Consider the following 27454-nt stretch of genomic DNA (forward strand, 5'->3'; position numbering starts at 1 on the left):
GATCTCAGTGAGGAGAGCCCTGAGAGTTGATAATAGGGAAGGGACACACCCCCTTTTACACAACACAGAGGAACAGAGTTATGGCTGTCAATCACAGACTGTGTGCTGAGTACAATATAAATATTGTTGCTTATTCAAAATAAAGCACACAAGCTACAGTGAGCTATGCTCTGGTAAATTAAGTTCAGCTGGGTATACAATATATATGTTTCTTCAGAAGAACAAGCAATTGAGACTTGGCTTTCAGTGTGATAGAGTTCCCTAAGCCTAACTATTCTTACATATGTTCCATTCCTCTCCTCCTACCTACAGTATCTTGCTTAACCTGTCTAAGAAATATCTGTATATTGCCCTATTTTTATGCTGGTCTGGTCCAGTCACAGGACCATGCAGCTCCAGCACAGGGGGGCGCTCAACAATGGCTGTGTATTCCTGGGAGCCATAGTGTCAGACATAGGTTCCCAGAGCCCAACCAACTCTTTCCTTTCAACTGAAACAGCCACTCACTGACACAGGGGAGCTGAAGCTGTAGGGTCACGTGACCAGACCAAAGCAGATTAAAAATAGATAAGTGTACACATCTTTTTTATACAGGATGGGCAGAAGAGGTAGGAGGAGGAGAGAGGGAACATTTTTAAGAATAGTTAGTCTTACGTTTTTCTTCCACTTTAACCACTTGGTAACTGCACCATAGCCGAATGATGGCTACAGCGTGGTTACCCAGTTCTGGGAAGGCATCATATGACGTCATCCCAGAACATGCCCTCCCATGCGCCCCCGGGGGCGCCCCCCCCCCAGCAGTCTCCGTGATTACATGATGAGGTAGATTACAGCTGATTACATGATGAGGTAAGAGGCCAATCACTGCTACCTTTTACTACATGATCAGCTATCAGCTGTGTCCAATGGGACAACAGATCACCGAGTAAATACAGTTGCCTGTCGGCAGTACATTCCTCATGCTGTGACTGATGATCAGTGCCCTAATGATCAGTCCTTGCAGTGTTGCCCAGCAGTGCCACCCACCAGTGCCCAGCAGTGCCTCCCACCAGTGTCCATTAGTGGCACCCATCAGGGCCCAGAAGTGCCCCCCAGCAGAACCCCCAGCAGTGCCACCCATCAGTGCTGCCCATCAGTGCCCAGCAGTGCCACCAGTCAGGGCTGCCAGTCAGTGTCATCAGTCAGTGCTGACCATCAGTGCCACCCATCAGTGTCGCCTTTCAGTGACCATCATTGCTGCGTATCAGTGCAGAATCACCAGTACCTCCTCATCAATGCCCACCAATGCCGCCTCATCAGTGCCACCTCATCATTGCCCCTCAGTGCTACCTATCCGTGCCACCTCATCAGTGCCCAACAGTGCCACCTATCAGTGCCCATCAGTGCTCCCTATCAGTGCAGCCTCATCAATGCACTTCAGTGAAGGAGAAAAATTACCTGTTTGCAAAATTTTATAATAGAAAGAAAGAAAAACTTTTTTTCAAATGTGATGCTTTTTTTTTGTTTATAGTGCAAAAAATAAAAACTCAGTGGCGATTAAATACCAGCAAAAGAAAGCTCTATTTGTGAGAAAAAAAATAAACAAATTTCATATGGGTACAATGTTGCATGACCGTGCAATTGTCATTCAAAATATGACAGCGCTGAAAGCTGAAAATGGCCTGGGCACAAATGGGGTATCAGTGAGCGGTAGGCAAGTTGTTAAAAGAAGAGGGTTTGTATTTGTAAGGCTAAGTAAATTGTAGAGGCACATACAGCAAATGTTAAAATGAATACACTTCCATAGTTTTGCCTCAATAGGCATCACCCAACAGTCATAGGATTTGGATCACTAGGGGCTCAGACAGTGCAAGTGTGTGCTGGTCAAACAGCCTGGCCATCAATTCACGATTACAGGTGCAGTAATAAACTGGACAACAAAAACATGAAATACTCTTTTCAAGACATTTTACTTGCAAAATGCTATTTTTTTTCCCAGAAATTCCAGGCAACAAACAAAGCCAATGAGTGTTCTAGTAATACAATGATGCTAATCTGAAAACACTGAAATATTATTAAAATCATGCAAAACAAAAAAATCTGATCAAGCAAACCAAGCCTTAAAATGATACTAAGTCTAGTTAAAATATCAAAATCTCTAAATTTCCTTTGTTTGCTGCTGTAGTCTGACTTCCTGTTAGAGGTTGGCTAGGTAGGTTCTTCAAGGTCCCACTGTATATAGGAATATAACCACCTTCTCTTGCTTGCTCCTAAGATAAACTGGTATTAGTATTGTCCATAAAGCAGTGATCATGACTGATGTGCACTGCCCATTCAAAACAAATGTAAGTGAGGAGTAAAAAGTAGAGGTTTGGGATCTCAAAGACGACATTACAAAGAAACAGAAAAACAGCAATAAGCAATTTCATGAAAAATAGAGTACAGGGCTATAATGTATGGGCATAGATTATTTATGGAGAATAAAGATATCATTTATCTGTCATGATTACTCACCGAGCTCCTCCAAACCCCCCATCTGCCCACCATTCCCCACATAGTCAAGCTCTTCGCCATTGCATTCCCTGGTGCCCACACACAGACTACATAACTTCCATGCTGGGCACCAGAGAGCTGCTTCCTACTGAGGGCTTCATCACCTCTTCCCAGCTGTGCACTAGGCAGTCTGCCTTCCCATTACACCTGCATGTGGATTCACCACATGCAGGCTACATGCCTGTCACCGCACGCCCCATGTCTTCTATCTCGGCAGGCACAGGGCAATCCCGCTGTTCCTATGCTCCGTGCCCACTGGAGACACGCGCACCGTGAGTGAGGATGGGGCAGAGAGGATGGGGTTTGTTGTCAGGGCAACCAGACACCAGGCTTTGAGTTGCCTAGTGATGGGATAGTGCCCAGCTCCGGAGATAAATACCTGCTTGCTCTTCCCTTAGCCCTGCTGTGAGAGGTCCTGTGTTGCAACCAGACCTCAACAACCCCCCCCCCTTACCAGAACCCTGTGTACTGTGGAAGGCCCCTGCCTGGCTTGCTTCTGCTACCGACCCCTAGCTCTCTCAGCCCCGATGCTCTTAACTGCTGGCTGGTGAGTCGCCTAAACCCCATTTTGCCAAAGGTCTGCCATTCTTGCTGTGTGCCCAGTCCGGTACTACTAAGAAAACTTAGTTTGACTGCTGATGCAGACATACATAGCATCAATAAATTAATTTGGAATCTTATCTTTTGGTCTGGCATGCCTTCCATATGTACACACTTTTTCCTGGTAACCTGCTGGAGTACCCACAGTAAGGTGGCCTTGCCTGTTGTGAGCAGCCTAGCCTGAACCACTGAGCTCTTCAAGTGTTTTTTGCCCTCACACTACCTTGTTTAAACTCATATCAAAGTCCCAGCACCTCTTGGATGCATCAGCCGACCCCAAATCCCAGGAGCCCCTGGATCATCTGGTATAAGGAGGAGAAGGCCATCTTGGGTCCCAGAGCCACCCTGGATGGAAAACCCTGGGGGGCTTCAAAAGATAAGAATCCCTCCTCAGCCCACGACCCCTTGTGTCTGACCCACCAAGGATAACTCATAAGGACTGGTAGGCCTGTTGGAAAGGGGTGCAGTTGTCGCTTTTGCCACTCTGAGCCGTTCTTCAAAATGTATGCGCACATTGCGGGCCTACCGAAGCTGGCTGGAGGGAAAACAGGCACTGAACACATTATTCAGGCGTTTCTGAAGGAACAGTTCTATGCCAAATGCCCAGAGGAGGTGCAAGAGTAGGTGAAGGAAAGGAACGCTGTCACCCTCGAGCAGGCTGCTGCATTAGTGGATAAGGTCCTTACCATCAAGCCACTTTGGAAGAAGCTGGGGACTGAACCACCTAAGGCCCAGAGCCCTGTCTGTCCTCTGCCTGGCATCCCCACAACACCCTTATTGCAACCCATTGCCCCAGCCCCAGGACCATTCCCAACAGGTTCCTACCAGCCCCGATTATCTGGACCTTTCCTGGACCATCAGTGCTATGGATATAACCATCCCAAACATCTCCAGGCCAGCTGCCCTAGGAAACGCCGCACCTCAGTCACAGTATCTTTTTAAGATGTACAAAAACCTTCCAATTTCAGTGCTATGTTACATTTGGAATGAATACCTGAATCCCCAACACATCTCTAAAGCCCTCTGAGCTATAGTATTACTTCTTACCTTTACATGATAACATATTGCAAGAAAAAGAAAATAGGTTAAAAACAATAAAAGTGAAACAATTTAGAGCAGGGAAGGAACCCCTGGAAAGTATTTCTTGTTGTCTGTGCTCCTGATTCTGATATTAGATTCACCCGCACAGTGTGCAGGTGATCATTGTCTACAAGGCAGAAAGTGATGACAATTACAGAATATTACAGTTGTCACCACAGCAAGAAGTGAACATAAATCTTTATTGGGGACACCTATTCCGTATGACAACTACTGTATCTAGAAGAGGAATTCCCCTCATGTTCTAGAGATTTCCTTTTACCTCCTGTTGCATCTCTGGGAAGGAAATGAAGGGAATTCTCTCCAAATAGGACATATGCAGTTAACTGATGCATTTTAACACTTCCCTGCTTTGAAAATTGGCTTTACATACACCTTAAAAGTCACTGTTAAGTGATTATGTCTAGCATAAAGGAGAAGAAAAAGATTAGCTGAGTGAATTAGTAGATAATTAGCATGCTCTAAGGTTGCCTAATCCACTAACATTATTTTGTACATAATCACCTAATAGAAACACTGTGGTGTTGATTTACTAAAGGCAAAAAGACTGTTCCCTTTGAAAGGGAAGTTGCACTCTGCAAGGAAGTTTTCCCCAGAGATTAGTAAATTAAGTGAAACCCTGATGACTTCCATCCTGCAATCATGCGCAAGCAAAAATACTGTGTTTTTTTTTCCTTACACGTGATTGGGTGTTCACTGCAAAGAGAGATTTCACTACATTCACTACGTTCTGGGGAAAACTCCCCTCCTGTGCGAAGTGCTCAGCCTTTAGTAAATTGGCCCCAGTGTTTCCTTCAGATTATAGGGCAGCACATCAGATGGGAAATCAACCTGATCTTTTGACTTGCACCTATTCATTCTTTGGAACTCCACTTCAATTAATGTTTCTTAGTAAATATTCTAGCCAACAGTTCTGCAATGCCATCAGAATGACCAGTACTGCATAAAATACTCTCTCCATATATGGATAGCATAAGTCTTGGATTAATATGAATGTTGTGATACTCTCTTAGGAAATGCTAGCCCACACAATGCTCTTCAGACAATATATCAAACAGTACAAGCTATTGAAGTCAGGCTAAAGACATCAATTTGCAATTTTATTTTATTTAAAAGAAATACGGAGTGAGAAATAAACCAGACAATGTAAAGATATTTCCCGGGAATTGTATCCTTCCAAACATTTTACTTTTACACACATAAAATTCAATAGTTGACTACTTGACAATTCTGCCTCCAGAATCAACACTGTAAAATGTGTTTGTTTTAGGCTGACTTCAGCAAGACTAAAAACGCGAGGCGAAGTTTACGGAAAACGGTTCCTCTTTAACTGTGACATATTTCTTGTTTCTTTTTGTGTGCTCAATATTTAATGCCACCTACCTTTCACCGCCAGTACGGAATTCAAAGAAGGGACTATATTCTGATGTTATTGACATTAAAAGTACATTTTAGAAAAATGCTGACGTGCTTTCCATTTTAATCAATAAATATGCTGTTTCTGAAGACTCAGAACAAACATGTATCATGTCAAGTGATAACAGCGAGTCAAGTTTAACTGATGTACCTCACAAATAAATATCTTTCTCTTTCAGTTTTTGTGCTTTTTTCTGTGTATGCTATGCTACCAGTGTATACTATGCTATTGTAGGATATTTTTCAAATGCTATCTTTAACACAGTAGCAATTCTTTGTGTGTACAATATATTATTTAATGGATTTATGCTTTACATTTAGATAAATATAAATTCTGTGCAGTTGTGCATTATTTGCAATGATACATGTGTACTGTTTGCACAGGTTAATTGTACTTAACCTATAAAAAAAACCCTTTCTCTGACAGGGCCACATAAAGTAATTGTGTCCCTATAAAAAAAAAATCCACAAACTGACACAACCACTTAAAAGCTGATGATGAAACAAAGCTGTAATGGCATAAAACATTATTATCTGCCTCTTACGAGCAATAAAACATATGTTATAGGGCAACCAGGAAACTGAGAAATGCTTACTTCAAGTTGGAAATCAGTACTTGGCTCAACTAGAGAAATGGAATGGCCCAACTGCTTTCTTTCTACTTTTCTAGTTGAGTTTTTGACTTGGTCCATATTCAAGCTTATATGAAAACTTTTAAATAATTGGGAAGCCTGCACAATGAGTAACAAACTGAAAATCTGGAAGGATCAGTCATCAGAGGCTTCTACTATATGCTGAGTCATTCCCTTTGGATGTAACAATGCTGGTGAACACAATTTTATTATGAAATTTTAACCATATATGTAATAAATACAGCTTTTGTTGAATATTTTGTGTTGCTGGTTTGTGATGACATAGGGACATGGGACAAGTTCCGATTTTCTCCTATATTTGGTTTCCACTATGTGAAGAGATGAGGTGCCATCACCTACTCATCAAGTTACCTTTATGAATACTGAAAGTTTCTAGTTACTGTCAGTATTTGCATATAAGAGTGAGCTGAGTTTAAGGGATTCTCTAGAACAGGGGTCTCCAAATGTTCTAAACAAAGGGCCAGCTTACTGTCCTTCAGGCTTTAGGGGGCCAGACTGTGGCCTGTTTGAGTAGAAAATACCCTGCTGTCAATGGGAGGGATAGTGCCCCATTCTTGGTGTCAGTGGGAAGAATAGTGCCCAATGAATAGTGTCAGTGGGAGGAATAGTGCCTCATTGTTGGTATCAGTGGGTTGGAATAGTATCCCATCGATGGTGTCAGTGGAAGGAATAGTACCCCAATGATGGTGTTTGTAGGAGAAATAGTGTCCCATCAATGGTGTCAGTGGGAGAAGTAGTGCCCCATCAATGATGCTATAGGAGAAATAGTGGCTTATCACTGGTCTTGATGGAACTAATGGTGCCTCATCATTGGTGTAAGATGGAGGAATAGTGCCCCAAGGGCCAGATAAAGGCAATCAAAGGGCCATATCCAGCCTCCAGGCCGCAATCTGGAGTCCACTGCTCTAGAACAAAAATGATATGCAAGCATCTAAATCAGTCTTTCTCAACCTTTTTACCATACAGGAACCTCTGAAATAACTTTTTGGCTTTAGGGAACCCCTGCTAATAATTATTACAATTACAGCTCACAGTACATTAGAGCGAGGGTGTGTGAAGAATGCTCCTTACATGTGTGGGAAGAATTTCCCCTTTACAGACAGCAAACTGATCATTGGTGTCGGTGAATACTGGTCTGAGAGAGGAGGAAATCGCTTGTTGCCTGAGGACCCCCTAGCAACCTCTGTAGGAACCCTAGGGTTCCACAGAACCCTGCTTGAGAACCCCTTGAGAAATACTGTACATGCAGCTATTTAACCTATGGTTTTATACGTACACTTCTAGAGAAACTTTGTTTAATTGGGAGTTGGATTCTTCCCATAAACATCTGTGGGTCTCAAACAGAACAGACAGAAATAGAACAAAGACTACTGGGTCTGTAAAATCTTGGTTCTACGCTGGAAATGGCCAGATTATTAGAGTGAATATTTTGAGATTGCAAACATGGACTACTTTTTCAGACCCAGCGATGTTACAAGCATGTCAACATGTGATCTTCTAGAAGGAGCCAGGAGCTGAGCTAGTGGACTGAACCAATAGTTATCAATGTTTTTGCCCATGGTTCACACAACTGTCACCCACTATTTACTAATTTTTCTAATTGAATCTTATGGTTAAAAAAGGGGACTCTTGAGTGAAAATTGTGTAACTCTTTGATGAAAACACTGAGTTATAGACCCCAAATTGTACACTGTGCCATGCGTGGTACCACCATGCCATTTGGATGTACTTTGGTTGACAGCATTGCTAGTAAATTAGCTGCCTCTCTTACATCCACATATAGAATAAAAATGATTTTTTTTAAAAGGTTAATTGCATTTACACACTCAGTTGTCAATGTATTTAATTACAAATTGACAGAACACCAGCTAAGTATAGTGTAATGTGTAGTCCACTTACCATAGTGCTGTATTTACAGATCTTTGCTCTAGCTGCTCTCTATTATTTTTATTTGCTAAGACAATATGCTTCTCCGTGGATGCCTTCCACTGCAAAAAATGTTAAAAGCAAATAAACATATCTTATTTCATCAATTGAATGCTTAAGAAGGCAAACAAGGAGTTATACTGGTGAGTGCTTTGGTTTTATTGCAAGCCCTCTACAACTTGTTAAGCGGCGCTTATGCTTTATGCTCATAATAAAGAAAACATTTAGGTGGTAATGTTAGCAGTGCATTGTACATAAAAAAGCACAATGGCGTAAAGGACAAGCCAGACAATAATGGTTGTGGGACAGCTGTATAAATGATAAATGCAACATATATTTGGTGTGATTTTTAAGGAGGAAAATGCTTTTTGTTTTTTATCTCCACAGCTTTACTTCCTAATGGCTCAGCTGAGGTTAGGGCTCTTATTTTTTTCACCCTCTTCTAACCTTATGGAACAGCAGCGTTCCTTTATGTAATGCACACTCCAAAGTATCTTTCCACCAACTTTCTCAGAAATAAAATGGGTAGACTTTTTTTAAAACAATATACAAAGACAAAGTTTTATATTTGGCAACCACACTCAGACATGGTATTTAGCTGCATTTATAACTGAATGCAGATAAATACCATGTATTGTACATTTTGACTGTGTTAAAGCATTATTATAGATATAAAAAATATTCAGACTAATTAAAAGCACATTATTCTTTTAAAATAAAACTTTTTCATTCACAAAATGAAAAAAAAAGATGCAAGCAGTTAAAATATAAAACACATGAATGGCCCATTCATACCATACTTCACTGCACCAAAATGCACACATCTTCATATATTAAGGCACACTGTGCTAGGCATCCCATCAAATTAAATAAACTGAAATTATTATTATTATTATTATTATACAGTATTTATATAGTGCCAAAAGGTTTGCTCAGCACTGTACATTATAGTGGGGGACAGTACATGAGACAATACAGTAACAAAACAATACACGAGGGGTTCAAGGGCCCTGCTCTTTCGAGCTTACAATCTAGGAGATTCACCTTAACTAGTTGCAGACTGGGCATGCTACACATGCCAAAAAATGGTAATCATTGGACAGGCAGACTCTCTGTTGGCCAGCACCCCCACCCCCCCAGTAAGCAACTGTATTGGTTTTACTTAATCAAAGACAGCATAGCTGTGGTCAGAGAGAAGGTCAGGAGCTATTCCTGTCAAAAAAGTAGTCCGAGACAGTGTTTATAAGAAGCTACAGAAAGCTACAATGTAACATATTGTTACTTTTGTATCTTTCTGTTCATTCATCCGCAGATCAAGGTTTATCTCTTTGAACTGTAGATGAATGAACAAAAAGATACAAAAGTAACAATATGTCACAATATCAGTTAAAGCAACTTGCAAGTAAAACAAGTTTTTTTTTAATAAAATGTTCCCCTGTTTAACACCTTATCAACCCTTAGTTTATGCTAATTACTCCTAATTCATTCCTTATTCAACTTTTTGCATTCAATTATTATTTTCCTGCTTTTTTTTGGCCAAAAGCATTAAAGAGTGTGAAGAATTGTGGATACTGGAACAGAAAACAAATTGCATCATCTTAGCTACATATAATTAGGAGAATGCAGAACATACAGCAAACAAGGGACAGAGATAAGCTCAGATCTCAGTCACTCTGTTGTCTTCTCCTATTAGCATGCTTCATGTCAGCAAATTAACATATTGGTTTCTTGTACTGCAGTTGCTGATACCAGGTCAAAATAATTCCTTATTCTCCTTTTCCATTCAATTATTATTTTCCTGCTTTTTTTTGGCCAAAACCATTAGAGTGTGAAGAATTGTGCATAGTGGAACGGAAAACAAATTGCATCATCTTAGCTACATATAATTAGGAAAATGCAGAACAGGTAAAATTCAGATACTTATAAAATAATCATTTATTTATGATTACAGAGCTGCATTCATTTTTGTCTTTTATATCTGCCTAGAATTCCACTTTAACCAAGCTAACAAATAAAGTTTGTAGTAGCCACAGTAGTAGCCACATACATATTGACACAGGGGAATATTACAATTTATTCAGTTATGTGGAGTGGTTTTGTTCATTTGAAGAGAACTCTGGGAAAAATATATATACTAAAACATTGTTTGCTTTAGTCTACTTTATCATATTAAATGTGACATAGAAAGAAAAAAAAAGTGCTTTATAACATTTTGGGCTTCCAACAATAAAGACCTAAAAAAACATATTTTTCTTTATACTCTCCACAAAAATTAGTAATTTCCTGCAATTCAGTTTTACCCAGTGCCTGTCACTCTTCCTTTATGACATGCTGCAACCCTGCTAAGATTGTAATTTAGAACCAAACCTAAAGTGTTCGTTACATTTGGAAGAAATATGCACAATCCCATGAATGGCCCCACAACATACACTCAATAAATATGCAACAGATTGTACAGGACAACCTTACATTGCTAAGTTAAATATAAAACATTGTATCCTTAGGACTTTCAGTAAGAAGCAGCCTAGGCAAACGTCTGCCTTCCAGATGCATCTTGGGGGGTTGATGTCATTAGGCATTATAATTATATACATAATTATATACCTAATGTGCCCATTCCTCTTTCTTTGCTTTACAGGAACCAATCTCGGATAAAACTCAGAACATTTGCTTTGTGATCAGCTTCTATTTCTTAAGTAAGACTATATACCTTAGATTGTACACCCCTTGAGGGTTAGGGACTGATGTGAATGTACAATATATACAATATATGTGTAAAGGGCTGCATAAATTGACGGCGCTATATAAGTACCTGAAATAAATAATAAATAAATATACACACATACATAATTTGTCCGGCAAATAAACTGCCACAAAAGCCAGAGGTAAACAAGACAAAATTCCTTTGCATCACAGATCTCCTTATTTCAATTAGAAAAACACAGCTTTATGGCATACTTAATGTTACTATATTAGCCGTTTTACAGTTCAGGCTACCTCTTAACAAGTATCAAAAATTATGGCCAGAAAATGGTTAGTATATCACACACAGTGCATTTAACTAACCATAAGGCTAAGTTGTAAAGGTCTCTTTTATAAGCTTTTTATACTGAAAAAAAGAAAACTTTGGTATGTTACAGGAAAAATCTTTTAACATATGTTACAATACAAAGAACAGTACAAAAAAAAATCTTTTAACATATGTCAAGTACAGTCTGTGTATAAAATAAGCAAAATCCCTTTTTGTAAAATTTGCTGCATAATTAGGAACCTTTTGAGGAACCTAGAAAATTAAAAGCAATCTGACTACCATACTGTATATACATGATTATAAACAGCATTGTGGGCTAAAATGATTTTTTATATAGTGGTTTATGCTATCTAAAATGTGGCAGGATAAATTTTAGTATAATTTGAACACTTTTGTAAAGTATGCACACAGACATAAGATACATTGTGAAAATGTATCTTTAAAAAAAACAGACCCACTGTACACAAAGCATCTTATGAATCCTCACAGATGCTTTAATCACTTGACATCCTCATGACGTGTATAGAGCAACATACTTCCATGGGCCAGAAATGTTCTTTCAGAAAACCTGGACATTTTTTGATCATGTGATCCTTTATTGGGGGATCAAATGACTGTAATATTAATATATGTACTAATAATGTAATATTTAACATGTATAGTATCATTATAATCATCATCATCATCATCATACTTTCTATACTGTATATAATAACCAGCACTGCTTGTATGCTGAAGCCTGGTGATAGGTGTGCCTTACCACCTTAAAGGTTGTGCAAGGTACATCCCCTGAATGTCAAAGGCTAAGATATATATATTTTTTTATATATATATATATATATGTTTGTCTAGAAATATTACCTCCAGCTATGTGATTGTAAGCTCTAATGAGCAGGGCCCTCTGTTTCCTCTTGTTCCAAATTATATTGTAACTGTAATGTCTGCCTTCATTTTGTAAAGCACTGCACAAACTGTTGGTGCTATATAAATCATGTATAATAATAATGTGAAAACAAGTTTGTTTTTCATAGGAAGGGAAGGATGGCTATGATGATAATAATAGCAACCAATAGAGAATTTTAATTATTTGTATAAATTTAAATATAATCTTCGGTTCTGCTACAGATATTCGTCCTTGAGCCGCTCAATCCTGGGTGTTGGCTCTTGACTTGTCCCAGCCATACAAAACAACAAAGTACAGAAAGGAAGCCACACTGTAAGATTTAAACATGCCAAATAAGGAGCTCAGGTGGATTTCCTATGTATCTGGGATTTGTTTAATACAAACATAAAGTTAATGATTCACAGTGCGGCTTCCTTCACTTCAGCTCTGGTGGTGGGCTTGTAGTTGGTAAACACGCATTGGTGCACCTCAGCGCACTATGGCCTACACGTCAGTTGAGCTGTGGCAATTTCTAAGTAAAAGAGGTAAATGTGCTGGCATTCTATGTGAATACACAATAGCTTGTACTGTACAGGGAATGTGTGTCCTAGGCTAACAAGGCTGCATTTCACTAAATTAAGAGTAAGGCAGTGCTGTCACCATAGAACAGGGAGTAGCAAAGAGGACAGCATGTTTTTTTAAGGAGATAACCTAGAAAGGTCTCATTAAAAAAGTAAGGAAGCTTGGAAGAAAAATATGATAATACAAATGTCACTGTAAAAATATCAATGTATCCTACCATTTTAAGTTCAATGAAAAACTTGGCATTCACTTCCATTCACAATTTTGTTAAGTTAGGATTTGATCTGGACTGGCTGTGCTAAGTTCTTTCCTGGCTGGCTGGTTTGAGTTCTGGACTGGCTGGCTAGTTGGCTGGATTATGTTTTGGCCTAGCTGACTGGTGTATGTCTGGCCTATCTGGATGGCGGAACTGAAACTGATTTATTGTCTGGTTGGCTGGCTGGTTTAGGTTTTGGTGTAACTGGCTGGTTTGAGCTCTTGGCAGTATGGCTGGAATTAATTCTGGCCTGGATGGGCTGCATTCTGGACTGGCTGACTGGTCTAAGTTTTGGCCTAGCTGGCTGGTTTGAGTTCTAGATTGGCTGGCTAGTTGTCTGGCTAATTGTCTGATCTGGATTGATCTAGCTTTCTGGTGTATGTTCTTGTCTGTTGGCTAAACTGAAGCTGGGTTATTGTCTGGTTGTTTGGTTGGTTGGTTGGTCGGTTGGCTGGTTTGGGTTTTGGGCTGGCTGGCTGGTTTGACTTCTTGCCAGTATGGCTGGAATGAATTCTGGCCTGGCTGGCTGTCCCAGCCAGTTTCCTGGTCTGAGTTCTGGCCTGGTTGGCTTGTTTTGAGTTTTGGCCTGGCTCACTCATTTGAGTAGGCTTGTCTGAGTTCTTGCCTAGCTGGCTTGGTTTACTTGGCTGGCTGGATTGGGTTTTTTGCCTGTTATAGCAGTGTACATTTTGGCAAGGACATGCACTGTTCAGAGGTCAGTAGTATATAATGTACTGTGCAGGAGTCAGTAGTATGCAGCACAGAGAGTAGAAAGTAACAGAGTACAGAGGTAAGTAGCAAGTAATGTAGAGTGAAGAGGGTCAGGAGTAAATAATGCAGAGGTCAGCAATATGTAATGTACATTACAGGGGTCAGGAGTAAGCAACATAAAATGTAGAGGTCAATAGTATGTAAAACAGGGAGAAGAAGTCATGAGTAGATTGCACAGACTGTAGGGTTCAGTAGCATGTAATGCAGATGTCTAACAGTGGCCACTTATGTGTATGACCTGGAGTAGACCTGTGTGTACACTGACATGGCCCCTGTGCCCAGCTGCCAGTATCCCCCTGTACACAGCAGGTCCTCTTTGCACTGGGTTCTCCACCAGTGCCATTATGTTTCCTCTGTGCCACCATTATATCCCTCCCAGTGCCACCATTATATTCTACTTCTTCCTCCCTCCATATGCAGAGTGTTGCAAAGAAGTAGCTGCAAGACAAAGCTACCTGTTCTGCCGCACTGGTTCCTGCTGATTCACCTCTCACTTCCATCCCAGAAGCTTTTATTGACATCACATGTAAGCCTTTGGGATGGATGCGGAGGAGAGAGGAGAATCATGGGGAATAGCATGGCAATGCAGGTAGATATGTTTTGCCAATGCTGTCCTGCTCCACTCTGCATAGGGGGGAAGAAGTACCTCTGGTGGATGGTTAGCATGACAAAATTGTGTATTATGAACAATTGTGATTGACCTGTTGCTGACCCTGCACTAGAGAAAATGTCTTACAGATGTAGGGTACCGAGGCAGATGGGGCCTTAATGATTATGCCATTGGGCCCATTCAAACATACAGCAGTTATGCCCCTAATCAGAGCCAAATAGTGCCATTAAGGACTTGTACAAAGAAGTGCTTGATTCAAAATCTCTGTGGTCTGGTGTACATTTCTGTATTCTATGAGTGCTCTCCTGGTGGGGGAACAATTTAATGAACTTGTCAAACTGTATTGAGTCCCATTTCCATGCCTGTGGACCTAAATATCTCATTTATCTAACTGAAATCATTCACGCTTTTTTCATTCCTTGTTTTAATGATCACTTATTAGAACGGAACTGCAGTGATCAAATATTCAATGTAATTATTAAAAATATGCACTTGAAGTAAGATGACTTGTAAGAGCACTGGACATGTACGGTAGAAATCTGTTTTGCTTTATAAATTCAAGAAGACATAATAGATAAAATTAAAAAAAAACATTTTGAAAAATAGTTATACACATGTAGAGAAATAAGCCAAAACACAAGACTTTGAACAACACATCACAGCACAAAACAACACAAAAGCTCCCTGGCTAATTTTGAATCTTCTAAAAATGGTTTAATTTCATCAGCTCAGGATTTAGGTATACATTTTTTCTAAGATGTCGATGAGCATATAGTACATAGTTGATAGTAGTGAAGTTGTCATGACAACTTCACTTTTTCATATGTGTGCATTTTAAGAAAAACTGCATGTATAAAAGTGTTTTTCAAATATGCTGGAACTACTGTCCACCTGTCGCTGCATTGGTGGTGTGGCAGGAAGTAAAGGGCAATTTCCCCAGCCGATATAAAAATAGACGTATGTCTAATTAAAAACATGATAATGATTTAAATAGAGAGGCTGTTAAAACTTCTACATATAACCAATTAACACATTTTCCCTTCCTTGAATAGGAAAAGCAACTTAGCATGTGTCATGTACATGACATTCATACAGTATGGGTGTGGTATACGGAAAGTAAACTTGTCATAATTTTGATCAATTTAAACCCACCATATCATGAAAAATTGCATGCGCAGAGGTTACTTTTAGTAAAAACTGCATGTCTGAATGGTCAGTAGAAGCAGAGGAAAGGGGAGCTGAATTTATATGAAAATATTTTGCCACTTCAAAATGGCTCAGTAATATGTTAAGTTCATTAAAGGACCAATAGGGAGGCCTGAAAAACAGGAGGAGCACAGTCAGAAAAACAGAAAAAGTTAAAGTGACTGTAAAGGTTCTATTTTATGTTATTTTATTTTTTTAATAATAAACATGTTATACTTACCTGCTCTGTGCAATGGTTTTGCACAGAGCAGCCTCAACTGCCCTGACACTTGTGTGCCTGGATACCAGGTTGGGCTGTGTGCATCTATTGACACCCACACTGTGGCTCGGACCCCCCCCCCCCACCATCCCTGCTCCTGCCTCACTGGATTTGATTGACAGCAGTAAGAGCCAATGGCTCCCACTGCTGCCTCCATGTCCAGTGAGATGAGAGAGGAGAGAGAGGAGAGAGAGGAGAGAGTCACTGCTCTAGGGCACAGAGCCAGATTGAGATCATGCTCAGGTAAGTATTTAAAGGGGGCTGGGGAAGGGAAATGATCTCAGAACATTTTTACCTTAATGCAGATAATGTATTAAGGTAAAAAAAAATAACCTCCTGCTTTTAAGACAGAACCAACCACTTTAAGATTTGGATATAACTTCCACTGCCTATGTCTCCAGCTCTATTGACCACATTGATAGTCAGTTGGTCATTTCTACTTATACATTTTTTCAATCATATGTTCAGTTTAAATTGCCCAGGTTGTGATCAGTCTTCTTTAAGGAGTTTTTGGAACCCTAGGTCAAATGAACCTTTGTCTATTTCAGGTATCCAATCATATACAACAGAATTACAAAAAAAAACAAAGTGAAAAAAAAACTACTTCTCACCAGAAACCTATTGACACATAAAGCTTCTAAAAATCTCTGTGAACTGAAAATAGATCAGGGAACCTCATTCACAATCTTGACTCAAATGTTGCATAAACGTTTTGTCACTATTTGAAACATAAAAATGCTTTGTTTAGTTCTTAAAATATCTTGTACGTCCAGGAAAAAAATAAAATCTCAACACAATAAAACATGGATATGGTACATGGTAATATAGTATAAAGTACAATTACAGGGTTTTATATCTTGTTAAAAATTTCTGTGTCTGTGTTAAAAATTCTTGTCTCAACAAATGTACCTGCTTAGAAGAATATTTAATAAAAAAACATTTGCATTGCGAAGTATTATCCTTGAATTTTTTTATTCAGAAGCAATTCTCTCCCTTGAAGTTTTTAAAACTTTTGAGGACCGCTTAATAATGGACATAAAGGTTTTTTTATTGGGTTTTTTTAAAATAATACAGCCTGTGCATCTGGTTGAAAATTGTTGCTCAATTCATTCAGAAATTTTAGCAAAAGGGGAAAAAAACACATTCTCCAGTTGCTAGACTGTCCTTGAAGCTGAAAACTGCTAAACAACATACTTTTAACTCTTTCGATATGCAGTTCATACATTTTTAAGGAAAAAAAGCAATGTAATTTGAAAATACAGAGATACAATACAAATAACCAATACAACTTTAATACCGTTCTTGCCATTAAAAATATACAATATTTTTCATAACCACATTAGGGAACATGTACAGGCACAATCAGATAAATCTTAAATGTTAATAATATATATCAATAAAATAAAAGGAATGCAAAGAAAATGGGAAATATCTCAAAAGTAACAAAAAAGGCTTTTGCTATATCCATGAATATCCATGAATAGGAGACTGTAATACAGTGTCCTCAACTCAATGATCTTACTGTACTTATCAGACTATGGGCTCAATTCTCCAATTATCTCATGAGATGCCGAAAATGTCAATTCACTATCACCTCATGAACTATTTACCTCACAAACCAAAGTACATGAGGTAATTACCTCATAAAATGATGTTAAAGTCAATGCACTAAAATAAACAAATACATAAATAAATGAATGAGTTAACTAAGTAAAGATCTAGGCATGAGGTATTAAAGGAATGTAAAAAATATAATCGCAAATTGTAGTCTCAGTGTGGATCGGTTTCTCAACAGTAATGCATAGAAAGCAAAATATGGAAAAACAGAGAATTATTGGGGCTGATTTACAAAAAGTATAACTAAAGGCAAAACTTTTTTCTTTTGGATGGAGTGGGGATGGATGAGACCCCTGGTCAGGTTTTTATTGCTGTCTGTGTCCCTAATAGGGAGATTCACCCTCTGTATTTGTTATGTTTACCATTATCATTGAAAGTGAAAGTAAAAGAAAATCCCAAATTTTGGGTTGTCCCCAGAAAAGTAATAGAGGGGAAATCTTCCAATGCAAACACTGGGTCTGGAAGTGAAGGAAAATCACCCCTTTTTTATTGGTGGAAGAAGGGAGTTTATTTACATGTTTGATTTATTAAAAACTATTTTCATCAATATTTGTCAGTTATAGAGATGTTTCGTATTTACCAAATTTAAGTTAGTTGTTCTTGATATACCATGTGTGTCCTGTAAAAGCAGCTTCCCTTTGTCTGGTATTGTAGTCATCTTTTTTTCTTTTGTATTATCACATATGCTGCAGGCACCGCACTGACTTAGTGAGTTGGCATATTTCTACAGATTAAAACACTTTACCTCTTTATTAGCAATAAAAACTGACACAAGTTCTAATCCTTCTCCACTGTATCCATTCCACTGGATATCACATCATGAGATGGAATACCGCATGGTTTCATGAGTAATACACCTCACATTTTGATGAAACAACTCATGCTTTATTTTAGTAGAGTTTTTTGTAAACTGCAAAAAAATGCTACGAGTTATTATATCTCATGTTTTAAGAGGAAAATAACTCTTCATGAATTGAGCCCCTGCCTGGAAAAGTCAAACTTTAATTTTTTACTTATTTCTTGCAGTGGGGCAAGGAATTAACTGCAAGGATGAGCTGCTTGTTTTGTCTAGGGGAAAGGCAAAACAATTTTACTTACCTGATCCTCCGCTCCGCCGGCAAATGGTGCTCCCCCATGCTGCGGCAGTGGACTATCCCTCAGCATCATCACATCCAATGCATAGATATGGATATTGCTTTGGTCCTGATGACATCATGATCCTGGAATCCTGGGAGGGGGGGGGGGGGGCTTAGGGGACCAGTCTAGCAGTGAGGAGGATTAGGTAAGTAAATCTTCTTTTTTCCCCTAGCCCTAAACAAGCAATTAACCCTTGCAGTGTGGGCACAGCCAAACTGCAAGGGGTATTTTTTGTAATTGCCCGAGGTTGGGCTTTTAAGACTAAATTGGAACCTTAGGCAAAATACAAAATGCAATAGTACATTACACATTGCAAAAGCTGATTGACTGTCTCTGCATGTTTTTAATGCAGTATGCCAGGAATACTAACAACAAGCCAGATCATACAATAGCCTGTTACAACCCAAGGGCCTGCTTGCAAAATGAAGGGTTCTGAGCCTGTCTGAAACATGCATTTTGGGCTTGTATGGTCAAAATAAAACCGGCACAACAACTTTTTCAAAAAGTTTTACTTTTCATCATTAAAAAAAAAACAGTCCCTAACCCTCAGTACTTTGACTTTGCCTTGACTGAGAAGGTGACACCAGTCTGCTGCAGGCAGGATTAAGCATTTTCTTGGTCTCTTTTACCCCATTGCTCAGACTGTAACCTTCTAACTTTGTAGCAATTTGCAAGGCATGAGGCAGCAACAGGGGCCAATATTTGTCAAACATTAATGCAGCCAAGAACTACACAAGCAACAGCCCTCTCCTGTGAGCCCATGGTAGTGTGATAATTTGTTCCAGCCAGGGAGCACTTCCAATGACGCTGGGTGTCGTCCAAATAGTAAGACAAATGATGCTAGACCTCAGTGAGGATTTATAGATATAAAAAGGCGATTTAAAGTGGTATTAAACCCAAAACCAAAAAATTTTACATGTTGCAGCTTACTAATCATTAGATTTGGTGGATGCATCAGTTTCCATTGTTTGACTTTATCCCCTCTATTTTCACCTAGTGATCTGGCCAGCAACACACCTCCTATATTAGTGATACATAACTCTGGATGAATGAGCACAGGAGGCACAGTAGACAGCAACATTGTCAATCTTGAGTGGAGCTGAGAGTTAGATATATTAGCAGATTTAAAAACCAGTAACTAATTGAAAGCAAACTCCAGCTCACACTTTATTCAATTACAGCAAACTTTTTTTTTTCCTTTTGGGATAAAGGTTTTACATGAATAAATAAAAGCTCATCATTTTAATCACCCCTGACAGTGGTAAATGGATTGTCTCATCCAGGTAAGCTGATGCATTCTGCTGGAGAACTTGAGTTTTTGAAAAACATAGACTTAATAGCTGGATCACCAGTTAAAAATAAAAGAAAGAAAGCCTAAAAAAGAAAATTAATGCATCCATCACATCAATGTTTGCTTATGGGTTTAATTCTGCTTAAATAAAAACATTTTACCTAAACCAGAGTTCCTCTTTAAAAAAATATCTGATGCTATGTCTGTTTTAGTAAAAGGACTTCTAAAACTCACATTACACAAATAGGTATAACATGTCAGTATGCAGATATGCTGATTGTTTTTCTTACTACAGTAGTAAAGGTATAGAAAGTGCCCCAGACAGACAGGGTGTATATAATTATATATAAAACTTTAGGCACCACTGGTAAAAAAAATTACATTTTGCTAAGTTCATAAGCATTCTATTCATTACAATTACAGAGATAAAAGTTTCTCTGCAAAATAACCTGCCTAAAATTACAAATTAGTTTCATCTTTTAATCTCTGGTCAATTAAACAAGGAATCTGACTGATCACTATTGGTATGTTCTTCCTTTTTGTGGTAAACATTTTTTTTCTTCAGTGTTTGCATTTTCTTATATTTTAAAAAATCTGTAGCTAAATGTTAAGACGTAGGTCATGCCAGTTGAATATTGCTGGACTAGAAGCATGCTGCAAGGAAGAGTGGGAAAAGCCAGAATAGAAAGGCTGGTAACTGACAAGAAATGCTTGGAGTTTGTGATTCCAGCCACATGGGGTGACAGGGTTCCCAAACATGCCACAGTCTATTAAATGTTTACAAAAATAGAAAACGTGCTTTAAAAGTTTGTTAAAATATGTTTGTTTGTTTTTTGTATTAACTTGTATTTATTTGTGTTACTAAACCCACAATGGTAAAAACCAGTCTGTATATGCAGTAAAACATGCTTGTCATACTCACTGTGGAACCTAAGGGGTTAATCCTCTGCATTGTGTAAAAAGGATGTTTGATCCTATCTTCTCTGATCCTCCTCTTCTTCTACTGTCCCCAGGGGCGGACTGACCATTTGGAAACTTGGGCACTGCCCGACAGCCCGGGGTCAGTAGGGGGCCCCATGAGATGCCCCTGGTACCTTTTTCATAGGCTTTTTTGAGGTTTGGGCAAGGACACAAGGGCCCCATGATCCCCTATTGCCCGGGGGCCCCATGAGTTGTCAGTCCACCCCTGACTGTCCCAATTTAATCTCCTGATAGAACACAGCCTTGAGGGCAAGCTACACATGCTCAATTTAGTGTAAATTGCTGGAGAGTTTTTTTTTCTTGGGAGGCCACATGTGATCAGCACAGGGCTAATCAGCACTGTTCAGACAGAGGATCAGGGATCCTGCAGCCTCATAGGACACTGAAAAGGGAATGAAAACTCCACCTACAAGCTTTAACCAGTGCTCAGCTTGACACTGATAGAAGCCACAAGACTGCTCTTACTGCTGATTAGAAAAGGTATTTAGCAGTTTATATTTACTAAAATAGTTGCATTCCCATATTCTATGTGCTGTGGGAGACCAGATATAGTGAATGCAGGCTCCTGGAATTAGTATTTGAAAAACACTCTTATACATGCGATTTCTCATAAAATGCACACATATGAAAAAGTGAAGTTGTCATGACAACATTACAGAGCATTGCAACCATGATCAGTTCATTGTGGTGCAATGCATGGACTATTGTTTTGTAAGTTGTCATGACAACTGCACTACTATAAACTATGTATTTTTGTCAAGAACTATGAACCAGGCAGATACAGAAAGTGCACATATACATATACTCCAGAATAGACTGTACAGGCCTGTATGGTAGTGATGTACTGGAGCCAACTGTATATATAAACTAAGCATAATCCACCTGTTTTTTTGTTTTTCTTTTTAAGAATACATTTACCAACAAAGAAATAAAAATTGCATTTATTAAATGTTTGCATTACAGAGCATTGCAACCATAATCAGTTCATTGTGGTGTAATGCATGGACTATTGTATTGGTTACCCCCAACACCAAAACAATACAGAGGAGCAGACCTTCTGCTAAGGAGCCAGAAGAAGCCATGAATGTGGTTTGAATTTATGGTTGATTGTATATGTTTACCTTTGGAAACATGTTACATATTCCACCTATTTTTAGGATGGAACACATACTATGTTACCAATGCTGCAGCCACTGCCTGCTGCCCTTCCCTCCCTGTGACAGCAGTATAGGGAGAAGTTCCCCGTACTAGCTGTCACTTTTTGAAAACAGCGTGGCCGTACAGGGGTTTCACCCACACGGCCACGTCATTCATTCAGTTCTGTAAATGAATGAACTACAAGTTCCGACATCCATTGCGGTTGTGGGCTTGTAGTTCTCAATGAACTACAACAACGCTGTTGAGTGCTGTGGTAGTTCACTGAGTCTTCCTGTCAGTGTTGAAATACTCGTATAAGGTATGAGCACACAGATTACACTGAAAAGTCTGTAGGAGACCTGTATGGCACCAGCAATCTGCTGATCGCTGGCACAGTGCTTTAGAGCAGCCTTTCTCAACCAGGGTGCCCAAGCACCCTGGGGTGCCTTGAGGTTTCTTCAGGGGTGCCTTGGCAAAATGTCTAAAAAAAGTCAGCTGGTGGAACAAGCATGCCTTTTAGCTACACAAAGCCACAGGTTTACTTTGTGCACCATTACAACCATCTAGTCGCAGACATCCTGACAACCAATGACATCATCAGTTGATAAGGAGGATGTCCGCTGCCTGCACAGCATCCTAGTTTGACCCTCCCCTGCCTCTCTCCATCAGCACTAGGGTAATATTAGCTCAGTGATGGAGAAACATTGAGGGAGAAGAGAAACAATGGAATGCTAGTCAGCACCAGCATGCAAATAATGTGTATTTGCTTTGGAAGAATAAATCACCTCTAATGTTGGGTGTCCTACATACAGTATGTGGATGTTGCTGTGTTATTTAAAACTATTAGAATAGTTTTTCACATTTTAGAATGGGGTGCCTCAGGACTGTCCATAGTTTTAAAGGGTGCCTCGGGAGTGTCCATAATTTTAAAGGGTGCCTCGGGACTGTCCATAGTTTTAAAGGGTGCCTCGGGACTGTCCATAATTTTAAAGGGTGCCTCGGGACTGTCCATAATTTTAAAGGGTGCCTCGGGACTGTCCATAATTTTAAAGGGTGCCTCGGGACTGTCCATAATTTTAAAGGGTGCCTCGGGACTGTCCATAGTTTTAAAGGGTGCCTCGGGACTGTCCACAATTTTAAAGGGTTCCTCGGGACTGTCCATAGTTTTAAAGGGTGCCTTGGGACTGTCCATAATTTTAAAGGGTGCCACGGGACTGTCCTTAATTTTAAAGGGTGCCTTGACTGAAAAAAGGTTGCGAAACACTGCTTTAGAGGCTCCAAAAAAAAGTTTAGTCAATGCAATTTTTTTTTACCTCAAAAAAAATGGGCATTTATTTTTTTTTTAAAGAGAACTTATCCTTTAAGCCAGCTATAGTTGGATTGAAATTCATACAGTTCCTGCTGAGCCCGCTGAATTTCAATCCAGGTATGGGCGGGCTGGTTGTACTAAAGTTGATCTATCGATTAACTTCAGTACAACTAACCCATTGTTTTTTTTTTTTATTCGTTTGATCATGGCTATAACCAGCAGCAGTGATTATTGTATTCTGACAGCAGGGAAACCTCCCACTGTCAGAATATAATAGATCAGCAGGATGGCTTCCACCATCAACACGGAATGTGTTGATGGGGAAATTGAGTAATTTTATTTCTTTCAACCCTTAGTTGAAGAAAAGAGAATTGGTTAATGTATGGCTTGCCTTACAGTACTTCATGTTATACCCTAATAGGGGTCTACCATGGTCTAAGAAATGGACTATACCTTTAATCTACAATTAACTTCATAGGGGATAGTAGGAAATATGTCAAGATTAAAACTCCCTTTTGGTCTGCTAAATATACCATTGAAAGTATTTTGTTGCAAAAAAAATACCCGCTGATTTTGCAAGAAATCTTGTGAGCTGATAACTTTCTGTGCTTGCTACCTGAGCACAAGGAGGGGTTATGGAGATGAGGAAGGGGAGGAGATGAAGAGAGGTCTGTGTTCTCTGTAATCCATCAGAAATGAAGAAGGTAGGGATTTTTCTTTTTTTATTATGTTTGCCTTGACACACTCAATAATTTTTTTTAAGCTGATTATCATTAGGACAGAATAAGTGTGAAAATAAGAAAACAAAGTCTCCATTAAATGTTGGTGCAGCGAAACAATTTACGAAACCTAACAGGGATTTTGTCCAAGGGCAGTTACTGGATATGTAATGCATTTTATGTGAAGGATACTGTTATATTATGTCTGATTATCCTGGTTCCTTTACAATTGGGATTCCCTGTAACTCTGCTCATTGGAATTTTTTCAATGGTTGTACCTTTATCTTCGCCAATCATAAATAAAAAGCATTTTTTAAAAATGTTGGTGTGGCCAAATTGAACATTACCTATATTGTAAGCTCCAAGGAGCAGGGCCCTCCTATCCCTCTTGTATTGAACTGTATTGTTGCTGTATTGTCTCCTGTTATATTGTAAAGCGCTGAGCAAACTGTTGGCGCTATATAAATCCTGGATAATAATAATAATAAATATGTCCATTTTACCAATACAAGAATCCAGTTGTTTTACAATCATTCTTAATAATCTGTTTTAGAAATTCTGCTGCAAAGGCAAAATGAAGCAGCAGCCCCTAATGCAGGCAATACATGGTTCAAATTCCAAACGATTTTTCTTACATTTTAAAAAATCTGTAGCTAAATGTTAAGACGTAGGTCATGCCAGTTGAATATTGCTGAAAATCCAAAATGTTGTTCACTTGGTAATCCGATGGTGCCATCATTGATTTAGAAAATCGGATGACCAAGTCATAAAGTTCACCCCATATAACATGCAAAACTTCTGTTCCTTCCAGGTCACGACTCATGCACATATTCTTTTTGGAAAAACGATCGTATGAATGGACCATCTTTGAGTCGAAAATGGGTAGTTTTTCACAAATTTTCCAACACACCTGATCACCAAAAAGGGGCTGGTGCCATTGACCCACTAACAGAGCGAAAATCAGCTGATTATTCTTAGGTCCGATTTTTGGACGAAAAATTGGTCGATTTTCGATCCATGTATGGCCGGCCTAATAACTGGGTATGTTAGCTCAGCCTTTCTCAACCAGGGTACCCAGGCACCCTGGGGTGACTTGAGGTTTCCTCAGGGGTGCCTTGGCAAAATGTCTACAAATTGCCCAAAACTTGTATACAAGCCAGCTAGTGGAACAAGCCTACCTTTTAGTTGCACAAAGCCACAGGTTTTCATTGTGCACCATTACGACCTTCTAGCCGTCTGTGTCCTGACAACCAATGACATCATCAGTTGATAAGGAGGATGTCAGTTACCTGCACAGCATATTTGTTTGACCCTCCCCTGCCCCTCTCCATCAGTACTGGGGTCACATTAGCTGAGTGATAGAGAAAAACTGAGGGAGAAGAGAAACAATGGAATGCTAGTCAATACCAGTGTGCAAAAGTGTATTTGATTTCAAAGAACAAATTACCTCCAACATTGGGTGTCCTACATGTGTAGATGTTGCTGTGTTATATAAAATAGTATTTTAATAGTTTTTTACATTTTAGAATGGGGTGCTTCAAGACTGTCCATAGTTTTAAAGGGTGCCTTGGGACTGTCCATAATTTTAGAGTGTGCCTTGACATTGTCCATAATCTTAAAGGGACTTTAATTGACTAGATTCAAATCAGCACAGCAAAAATGACAGCTGGAATTGAATTGTTAGCTGTAAAAAACAAACCCACTTTCATTTTCCCTTACTTTTGAGCCATTCCTACAGACTAGACATGTCAAGGGCATGTTAGGATAGTGGGGCAAACAATCTGTCCCCTATGATGCTCTTGGGTTCGGAATAAATACGCACAGTGAAAAAAAATATATTTTACCATAATTAATAAAAAAAATAAAAACACTATTTTTTATTAGTAATACGCAACTTTGAAAAATGATAAAGAATGTATCGCAGCATGGTAAAAAATATAAAGGATTTATAGAGGTGACACCATAGGAAATAAGGTTTCTTGACGCATTGCCAAAAAGTATGCCTATATCTTTTAATCCTTTTTGCTTATTTTAAAACACGCTTCCAAATATGTTATCCATAATACAGTACAAGACAGAGCACGCAGCTGGCACTTAACACATCACCTCATCTCCACAAAAGCTTCATTGTTGATAAAACAGCGACTGCAAAAGAGCGCACACCTCAGAACTCCTTACATAAAATGCACGTTTAACCCTTACTCTGATGCTTTATCGCAGATCTGTGAAATTTTAATTTATGTGAGGATGCTTCAGCAAACAGGCACGCAATTCATACAGTATGTTAACATATCTACCTTCAAACAGATCCCAAGTCAATCTGGTCATCTGTGTCCCTTGGGGGCTGAGTTGGAAGTAAAAAAAAAAAATTCAAGCAAGGGGAAAAAAAAGATCAATTCACTATTCACTAGAAGAGATCAAATAAGAAAACTGCAGGGACATCACCAGGTCAGAGTGTGGGGAACTCTGCAGACCTGGTCTTCATTAAGCAGCCTCTCCGGGGATGTTACATTGTACCTGTCCATAGGCTTTCTGAACTGCATAACCCTCTTCTGTTCCATCTCTCTAGGCCCAAGTGAATCATACCCTGCTGCTGACAACTTAAAGAGGGACTAATGCTGCAACATGAAAGTGCTTTTTCTCTCTTGTCTTAAGCAGGCGGGTTTTTTTTTTTTTCTTGAAAAGAGGACACAGCATTGACTCGTGACATGGAAAGATGAAATGAGAGGTCTGGGATGGACTTGGAGCAGAGCAGATAAAAGTAATCAAATGACACTCCTGGAATGCAAATTGGCATTCTTCACCACAGCAATTGCACAACCATGAAACATCTCTGACAGCAAGCAGGATTAGTACAGAATGTTATGTAAAGCACAGAGGAGAAAAAAAAATCCAACTCTCCAAAACAGGCTTTAAAAATGATATTTTATCCTTAGGTGTATTACAAACTGGATTATATAGCTAGCTTCTTCATGAAATATTCTCTAAGTGTGCAGACCTCTCAGCTGCAATTATGGAAAATAAATGATACTTTCTATTTTTTATATTTTCTATCTTTAGGACATTAACTTTTTTTTATGTAACTGCCCTAAGATATAAAAATATTTTTTATGTAACTGCCCTAAGATATAGAAATATAATTCCAACTTGCAAACTTTTTTCAGGAGCTGTGGAACAACATCATAGGCTTTGTCACACTAAGCAATCAATAGTCCAAATAGTCAATAGTCCAAAAAAGACTCAAAATTCATTTTGAATCATGTACAGTGTTTAGATAGAGTAGACAGGGCTTGGAGATCAATTCATATGTCATTGTCCACTGAAGGAACTCACAAGGGTCCCTTGTAAGGTAGTGTAGAGTCCCTATCATACACATTAGAACCAGATAGCCTACCGGTATTTTTTAGAGAAAAACTTTTTTTCTGATAAGTTTAAAATAC

The 27454-nt window shown here is 39.1% G+C and overlaps 1 protein-coding gene across 2 annotated transcripts in view; it reads right to left on the minus strand.

Annotated features, from left to right (window-relative positions):
- BNC2 (basonuclin zinc finger protein 2) overlaps positions 1-27454 on the minus strand; it is an 823285-nt gene that overhangs the window by 792270 nt on the left and 3561 nt on the right. For both annotated transcript variants that reach the window (XM_089674765.1, XM_089674767.1), the window contains exon 2: positions 8199-8287. In XM_089674765.1, the coding sequence (XP_089530891.1) occupies positions 8199-8201 (3 nt within the window). In that variant the 5' untranslated portion in view covers positions 8202-8287. The remainder of the gene's footprint in view (positions 1-8198; positions 8288-27454) is intronic.

Source organism: Staurois parvus, unplaced genomic scaffold (genome assembly GCF_062004578.1).
Source record: "Staurois parvus isolate SC_StPar_1 unplaced genomic scaffold, SC_StPar_1.0 ptg000012l, whole genome shotgun sequence".
NCBI lineage: Eukaryota > Metazoa > Chordata > Amphibia > Anura > Ranidae > Staurois > Staurois parvus.